Source organism: Geotrypetes seraphini, chromosome 1 (genome assembly GCF_902459505.1).
Source record: "Geotrypetes seraphini chromosome 1, aGeoSer1.1, whole genome shotgun sequence".
NCBI lineage: Eukaryota > Metazoa > Chordata > Amphibia > Gymnophiona > Dermophiidae > Geotrypetes > Geotrypetes seraphini.
In genome coordinates, this window is record NC_047084.1 from 442,666,759 (window position 1) to 442,675,619 (window position 8,861).

Here is an 8,861-nt window from a genome sequence, read left to right on the forward strand (position 1 = left end):
TCTATCCCCTTTTAACTTTAGAGAGTGCCCTCTCATTCTCTCTACCTTGGAGAGGATGAACAACTTGTCTTTATCTATTAAGTCTATTCCCTTCATTATCTTGAATGTTTCGATCATATCCCCTCTGTCTCCTCTTTTCAAGGGAGAAGAGGCCCAGTTTCTCTAATCTCTCACTGTACGGCAACTCCTCCAGCCCCTTAACCATTTTAAGTCGCTCTTCTCTGGACCCTTTCGAGTACCGTATTTTCACGCATATAACGCGCGCGTTATACGCGTGAGCGCATTTTACAACTTTTTTTTTTACATAGTTCCCCCCCCCCAACGTCCGATTCACCCCCCCGCAGGACCGCTCGCACCCCCACCCCGAAGGACCGCTCGCATGCACTCCCACCCGCACCCCCACCCCGAAGGACCGCTCGCACCCCACAGCCTCCCTACCCCCCCCCATCATGTAGAAGCTCCTACCATTGTCCTGCTGCTTCCTCTTGGCGGTCCCGGCCCTTCTGTGAGCCCTGCGTCTGCGCTGCTTCCTCTTCCGGCGGTCCCGCCCTTTCTCTGACGTCAGAGAAAGGGCAGGACCGCCGGAAGAGGAAGCAGCGCTGACGCAGGGCTCACAGAAGGGCCGGGACCGCCAAGAGGAAGCAGCAGGACAACGGTAGGAGCTTCTACATGATGGGGGGAGTCAGGAGGCTGTGGGGGTGCGAGCGGTCCTTCGGGGTGGGGGTGCGGGTGGGAGTGCGAGCGAGCGGTCCTTCGGGGTGGGGGTGCGGGTGCGAGCGGTCCTTCGGGGTGGGGGTGTGAGCGGTCCTGCGGGGGGGTGAATCGGACGTCGGGGGATGGCATCAGGCTTTCAGGGTGGGGACAGGACTTCAAGGGGGAGAGGAGAGTCGGGGCGGGCGAAAGGAGAGTCGGGGCGGCCAGAGGAGAGTCAGGGCGGGCGAAAGGAGAGTCGGGGCGGCATGTGTGGTATACGGGTGTGCGCGGTATATAAAAATTTATTTACATAAATTACAGTTTCCCGCGCGCTATACCCGTGTGCGCGTTTTACACGGGTGCGCGGTATATGAGTGAAAATACGGTAGTGTCCTTCTTCATGTACGGCGACCAGTGCTGGACGCAGTATTCCAGGTGAGGGCATACCATGGCCCAGTAAAGCAGCATGATAACCTTCTCCGATCTGTTCGTGATCTTCTTCTTAAATCATTCCTAGCATTCTGTTTGCCCTTTTCGCTGCTGCAGTGCATTGCACAGATGGCTTCATTGACTTATCGACCAGTACTCCCAAGTCTCTTTCCTGGGGGTCTCTCCAAGTACTGCACTGGACATCCTGTATAAGATTTTTGTTACCGACATGCATCATCTTATACTTATCCACATTAAACCTCATTTGTCATGTCGCGTCCCTTTTCTTGAGCGTGTTTATATCACGTTGCAGGTCTTCGCAATCCTTCTGTGTCTTTACTACTCTGAATAGCTTCGTATCGTCCGCAAATTTAATCACCTCGCTCGTCGTACCAATTTCCAGGTCGTTTATAAATATGTTGAAGAGCACAGGTCCAAGCACCGAACCCTGCGGCACTCCACTCGTGACGTTTTTCCAGTCCGAGTATTGTCCATTTACCCTCACTCTCTGTTTCCTATCTGCCAGCCAGTTTTTAATCCATGTGAGTATTTCACCCTCGATTCTATGGCTCACAATTTTTCAAAAGTCATTCATGCGGAACCTTGTCGAACGCCTTCTGAAAATCTAGTTATACAATGTTGACTGGGTCACCCTTGTCTATCTACCTGTTTACTCCCTCGAAGAAGTGCAGCAAGTTCGTCAAGCAAGATCTTCCTTTGCTGAAGCCGTGCTGACCGGTCCTCATCAGATTATGACCATCAAGGTGATCAATGAGGCGGCCCTTTATCAGCGTCTCTACCATCTTTCCCGGTACCGAAGTCAGACTCACCAGTCTGTAGTTTCCTGGATCTCCCCTCGAACCTTTCTTGAAGATCGGTGAAACATTCACCAGTTTCCAGTCTTCCGGAATCCTTCCTGATTTGATCTACAGATTGGCTATTAGTTGATGCAGTTCAGCTATAGTTCCTTTTAGTTCCTTGATTACCTTTGGATGGATGCCATCCAGCCCGGGGATTTATCGTTTTTAAGTCTATCAATCTGCCTGCATACCTCTTCTAGACCTGACAAAGCCATTTAGAAAACAGCGTGGGCCCAAGCAGGAGCACGGAAAGCTTGCTGCTGACATCCACGCTCCTGACCTGTGTGCCGTTGGCAAGGGAGGGATACACACTGGACCACCAGGTATGGGGGAATGATTTAAAAATACTGGGGAGGTTATCTAAAAGTACTGGGGGGATGATTGATCTAAAAATACTGGGGGCATTATCTAAAAGTACTGGGGGGGGGATGATTGATCTAAAAGTACTGAGGGGGATGATTTAAAAGTACAGGGGAATGATTTAAAACGTATGGGGGAGGCTGGGGGGTGGCTGGCTTGGGGCGGGCTGGTTTGGGGCTGCCTGGCTGCCACTACCATTAGATGTGCCCACCTCTAGACGTGCCCTGTACCCTGTCCTGGCCTATCACTAGACCACCAGAGGGGGGACAGAGTACAGGGCAGACCATTTGGTTCAAAAATTTTTTTTCTTGGTTTTTCCTCCTCTACAGGTCTTATGGTGAGGTGCCTCTTATGGAGCGAAAAATACCGTATATAGATTTTGCGCCTCGGTGACTGTGTCCTTAAAAAGGGACCATGCTTGCTCTAGCGTTTTTACAGTGCTTATCCTCTTCTTAATCTTCTTCCCCACCATGAGTCTCATCCCTTTGTAATTCCCTTTTTGGAAGTTCAATGCCATGGCCGTTGTTCTGGATCGATGTTTTGCCCCTGTGTCCAGGTTGAAGCGGATCATATTGTGATCACTGTTTCCCAGCGTCCCTTCTACTTCTACACCTACACCTTGCGCCGGTCCTCGTAGTCCATTTAGAATTAAATCCAGACTTGCATTTCCTCTCGTATTTTCCTTGACAAGTGTAACCCCCACTGTGGTCCGACCAGGACTCCACAGCGCTCCAAGTGGTTACACAAAAAAAAAATACACCAGCATGTGACCCGGACTGGAGTCACCCTGCAGGACTGAACTGACACACTCAGGAACACAAACATAAACCACACAAAAATAAGTTTTACCTGAAGGTATTTCACTTTTACTTCTCCAAACATAAAGGTCAGTAATCCATAAAACAAGGATGAGAATGGCAGAAGGAAAACTTCCAGCAAAGCAAAATACCAAAATGATGGCAAAATAAACCAATTCAAAAATAAAGTCCAAAACTTTCACTTGTTATTGACTTAGTCCAAATTGCCTCTGAGGTTTAGCTCTCCTCAGAACTTGCACTGCCTGCTCCCAAGCAGGATTATTCAACATACAAAAAATAAAGTTCTTTGCACTTGTTCACACACTTTACAGTCCTAAAAATAAAGCCTCCGGCAGCTGAGCTACTACTGCCGGGCAAAGGAGAGTGTCCCAGGTTTTGCACAGAAAAGCACTAGTATTGGCTTTCACAATTTCCCTCCCTGGGTGTCAGCAAAACCTCTCCCCAAATGACACTCTCAGCTTTACAGGAAAACCAAAAAACTGAGCTCAAACAACTAGCTCCCCAAATCAAATAGTCCCAAAAGACAAACAGTTTCTTGAAAAAAAAAAACCCAAAAAAAAAAAACCTCACTGTTTGCAGCTGGTAATCAAGCCAACTTCCATGGCCTCAGGTAAGTTTGCATCAGCTTCCACAAAGTTCTCTTGGACTTCCATTGGACATTCAGCTTCCAACAAAGACAGTTCCTCAGCTTGTCCAGTCTCCTCCACTTCCATCGGTGTAGGCTTAGTGCACCTGCTTGACCCAGGGAGAATCTCAGGGAGAGCAGGTTTGAACCTCCTCCCTAGCCGGCCTGCCTGTCTGTTCTCCACTGTGGGTTTTTGTATTTTGGGGACATGCCCTAAACTAGCTGTGTCAGCAGGACTAAATGTGGCTCTTGGGCTTCTCCAGTGGTGACCTGGATACTGATCACCTAACTCGTTTTCCGACAGATCGGGCTCCCTCTGGTGGTTAATAGGAAAATTGTCAGTATCAGAAACAGAATGAACTTTGCCCATTCCTTTCCTGGCTTTCCTTTGTACCTTGCGTTCAGACCTAACTGGGATCTTGGCGGGAATAACGCGTGGATGGTCACACAAGTTGTTCCAGGAAGCAATTGTCTACAGCATCCAGGAACTCGGGTCTCCCTACCGCAGCCGGAGGTGCCTAAGTTCCAGTCTGTCCCCGGATAATTGAAATCACCCATGATAACTGCGTTGCCTCCCTTGCAGTTGCATTTAATCTCGTCAGTCATTTTCCATCAATTTCTTTGGACTGCCCTGGGGGTTGGTAGTAGATGCTGATCTTCGTTTCCGTTACATTTGTTCCCGGAATTTTGACTCATAGAGACTCTACCTTATTTTTCATTTCCGGCATGTTCTTTCCAGTAGACTCAATTCCCTCTGTGATCCGTTCGGCCGCCCGTTCTTTTCTTATGCATCAGGATATTCAGGATGTAGTGCACACGTAATGGAAGGCGCCAGAAACACCTTTTTGTTTGGCGTGGTCCATGGCTTGGCTGCATCCCATCCCTAATGGGGATAGGGATACTTTGAAGTCTCCTGTGGTTAATGCGGTGGTCTCAGCCATTGCGCATTGGTGCCAGTTGAAGGCGGCTCAGCCTTGTGAGACTCTCAGGATCGTAGGATGGAGTCTCTTCTTAAGTACATTTTTGACGTGGCTTGCCTCGGCAGTCCAAGCGGCAGTGTGTGGCGGTTTGGTGGCCCGGGCTTGTTTCCAGTGGTCTGAGCATGTTCTTGACCAGGAGTCTGATGACTGTTCCTTGGTGGATCAGGAGGTTGCTAAAATTGAGCTGGGCACTTCTTATCTCTTGGATGCTATGTAACCTTGCAAGACTAACGTGAATTTGGTTTATATTCGAGTACATCATTTTTCCACCCCTCTTTAGGGGGAAAAAGTTACCTCACTTCATATTGGATGGGCATATATTCAAGTATATACAGTATTTCAGTCAGTAAATTATTTTTTTACCTTTGAAGATTTATTTTTCCATCAGGTTGGTTCCAGATTCTCTTTTTCCTGCTTTCCTCCTGTCTTCTTTAAATTCTGTCCATTAGTCTTTTTTTTCTTTCTGTCTTGTTCCATTCCCTCACTACATCTGCCTCTGACATATTAACCTTTCCATTCAGCTATTTCCTCCCTTTTTTCTTTTCTACCTAAATCCACTCAAATTTCACCCTTTTTCTCTTCTCTTCAATTTTAATCTACCTATCAAAATTTCCATCTTCTCTCACTCAAGCCTAGATGAATGAAAGAGGATCGTTAAGACCATGGGGATCAACTCCAATCCAATTTTTGGCCAATTCAAAAAGAGCTATTCATACAGTAAAAACTTTGCATGCAAATAATTCATGTGGAGGTTTGTCTTAATCCCTGATTCTGCTGTCCAATTGATTGCTGTGAGAGCAACTCACACATATGCACAGAGCTGGAAGAGGACGACTCCTGACACTCAGCTGTTCAAGGCAGAAAACCTTTTTTCTTTTTTCTTTTAATGGGCACAGATGTTGTGCTTGTTATACAAGTACAATATCTGCCCCATTAAAAAAAAACAACTATGCAGTTCCAGAGATTCTTTTGAAAAGTAATGCTCTCTCTACTCTTTTTTGGTGCAGATGAAATAGACAGCAGTTATGAGAGTAACACAGGCGATTCAGAACATGCTCAAGGGAGTTATGTTCCAAGTTAGCAGCTGTCCAAGTGTCACCTTCAGTGTAGCTGCATTAAGTCTGATGGTCTACGGAGATTGTCTAACCTAGGGCTTAACCCAGTCCTGAGAACACACCTAGCCAGTCAGGTTTTCAGGATACCTATAATTAATGTACAAGAAAATAATTTGCATTCATTACCTCCATTATATGCAAATATGTCTTATTGTAGTACCCCTTGCAGATTAGCAGACTTCTTCTCGGGTAGTTCCCCACAATCATTGTGGGTCTCATGAAAACCTGCCTCATAAGTACCAGCTGAGTGGGTGCCAAGCCCACTGTACTACTGAGCAACCTCTATGTAGTGTTCAGCCCCTCCCCAATCATTCTGAAAAGTTGGCATCTATGACCTATCTGACAAGGTGTGTCCCAAGAACTGGGCTCCGAACCCTTAGTTTAACCCCAGCTCAAATGTGACATAGTTGCTTTACACCAGCTTGCAAGTAAGAGTTTCAAAGGCTCTCTTCCTCTTTCCCCAGGTTTCTAATGACTTGTTATACCAAACTCTGTGCCTCATCATAATTTTATCTAACATAATTCTCTCTTTTTTTTTTCATAGTTCCCTATCCACTCAATCCTGGCCCTTTTCCGCTCCAGCACAGTATTGGGCACAGAAGAAGCATCAGTGAAGATCAGCCAGCCTTATATTGCCCCAAATGTCAGTTTAAGGCCCCAGACATGGACACGCTGCAGATCCATGTAATGGATTGCATTGAGTGAACACTGACAGATCTAAAATGCTCCTCCCTTAGGGAAGGGATACCTTGAACAGTCTAGAACTGTGCCTATTGAAAGGAGTTGCCTCAAAGTTTTATCTCCTGTTATATGCTGACATACATGCAGATGCTGCTTGTCTGTTAGGAACAGATCAGGATCTAATTAATCTGAGATTTAATTACCTGCAATTGTTGGCTGCTTTTTTTAGTATTATCTAGTGGAAATATGATCATTGTAGGCTTAAACGTTCAGCTACATTCAGCCGTTTAACAGAATGAAGTTCTCATCCTTCTGAAGAAGCTAATATTAAGTTTTCCAAGGAGTTTTAATGTTCTTGAGCACTGGACCAGAGATGGATACCAATACCATGTCTCACGTTTGTTTTTTGGGCGGGATTTGTTCTTGTTTAAGAGCAGGAATATAAATACTGGAGATTTTGCATCAGCAAATTCTGAGCTGGTGGACTCCCTTGTCATTTTTTTTAAGACTTCCTGTTATAAAACTTAGAAGCTATATTTCAGCACAGACTGGTCTTAGTCCATTGCTTTCGAAGCTATATGTCCAGTTACTCAGCCACCAGGAACAACTATTTCTTTTAGTATTCAAGTCTCCTCGCTATGCACAAAAGCTCCGAAGCTTTTACTTACACACTAGTGCTTTAGACCAGTGATTCCCAACCCTGTCCTGGAGGAACACCAGGCCAATCGGGTTTTCAGGCTAGCCCTAATGAATATGCATGAGAGAGATTTGCATATGATGGAAGAGATAGGCATGCAAATTTGCTTCATGCATATTCATTAGGGCTAGCCTGAAAACCCAATTGGCCTGGTGTTCCTCCAGGACAGGGTTGGGAACCACTGCTTTAGACAACCAACTTTTATTAGCAGAGCAAAAACAATACATTTTTATCCAGTAGGGAAAAAAGAATCAAAGCTGCTTTGAACAATCAAATGCATATCAACAATAAAACTTGCCCTTGCTCCCACTGCCAATCCAGGTGAATACTAGTAGATATAGCTTGAAAATGTAAACATAAAATGTATAAGTAACAGCTGGTCAGCAACTTCCCATTGTAAAGGCTGCTTTTTAAGGCCCTGAGCACCAACCACTTGCTGCTGTATACCTCCCCTCATTTTATGATTTCTCCAGACCACATCTGCCATGATCTGAGTAAATTTTAGGATGTCAAATTTCCCCTCCTGTAGTCTGGAGTAAACTGAAACTGATATTTGCCTTTTCCTTCTTTGACCAGCCCTATCCACATGTTGCTCTATAGAAACAAGGGAAATGCATTCATATTTTATGGTGACATCTGCAGATCCAGTCTACTGGAGCTCTCCTCTAGCTAAGTAAGGCATTTGGCTTACTGAGCATGTGTGAGAGTTCCTGCCCTTGGTGTAGCTTCCCCTGCCTGCTTCAGGTTTTCCTCTTCTCTGCTCCAACAAGTCCGATTCTAGCAGGAGATAACTGGTTATATTTGTGGTTAGCACATAACTATGAGTCATCTATCTTGGGCACAGGTCAGAGTTATGACCTGCTATTCACTGCTGACTGGGCAAGGACAGCTATCTATGTATTAGTTGATGTTTGGTTAATGCTGAATATCAACTTAACCAGGCACACTAGCCAGCCAACAAAAATCTGGATATTCAGTACTGCTTGCCAGAAACAACCTGTTAAATATCTGGGGTCAGCATTGGCATTGAGCAGTTACCAGTGGCTAAAAATCGCCCTTCTGTACATGCAGCATTAGTGTACTCTGAACCTCAGGAAGCAAAGTCTGATTTTGCTGATGTTCCAGAGTCTCAGACCCTGACCCTTAGCAATATATCAAATTAAACCTGAACCTTGTCAAACCAACACCTTCTGGAATAGACAGAAAATTACTCCTACAATTGCTTCTGACAAAAGATTTCCAACCTCCTAGAGCTAAATACCAACTTAGATCCAGAGAGCAAGAAACTTTCTCACTGTCCTTGTTCACGTCTGAAATAACTCCTCGTTTTATTGGTGCACCAGATAATTTAAGATTTACAGTTCACCAGCTGACAGATACCCTTTTCTGTATCTCCAGGATTCAGGCAGCTCATATTACAAAGGCCTGAAGGCTCGAGACCACCACACCCCATAACTCTTGCATTATTCTATGGTTTGAGAGTCTGCCATCAAAAACTCAAAATCCTCCAAATCACAATTACTTTTGCTTCCTGGCAAGGAACTCAGACTGCTGGATACCATTGGGTAGAAAAGGTAGCAAAGCATGATGCCCATGTTGAAAA

The 8,861-nt window shown here is 45.5% G+C and overlaps 1 protein-coding gene across 8 annotated transcripts in view; it reads left to right on the forward strand.

The window, feature by feature from the left end:
- The window catches only part of IKBKG (inhibitor of nuclear factor kappa B kinase regulatory subunit gamma), an 83,943-nt gene extending 76,838 nt beyond the window's left edge, over positions 1–7,105 (forward strand). For all 8 annotated transcript variants that reach the window (XM_033920226.1, XM_033920235.1, XM_033920216.1 and 5 more), the window contains one exon: positions 6,425–7,105. In XM_033920226.1, the coding sequence (XP_033776117.1) occupies positions 6,425–6,585 (161 nt within the window). In that variant the 3' untranslated portion in view covers positions 6,586–7,105. The remainder of the gene's footprint in view (positions 1–6,424) is intronic.
- The last annotated feature ends 1,756 nt before the right edge of the window (positions 7,106–8,861 follow it).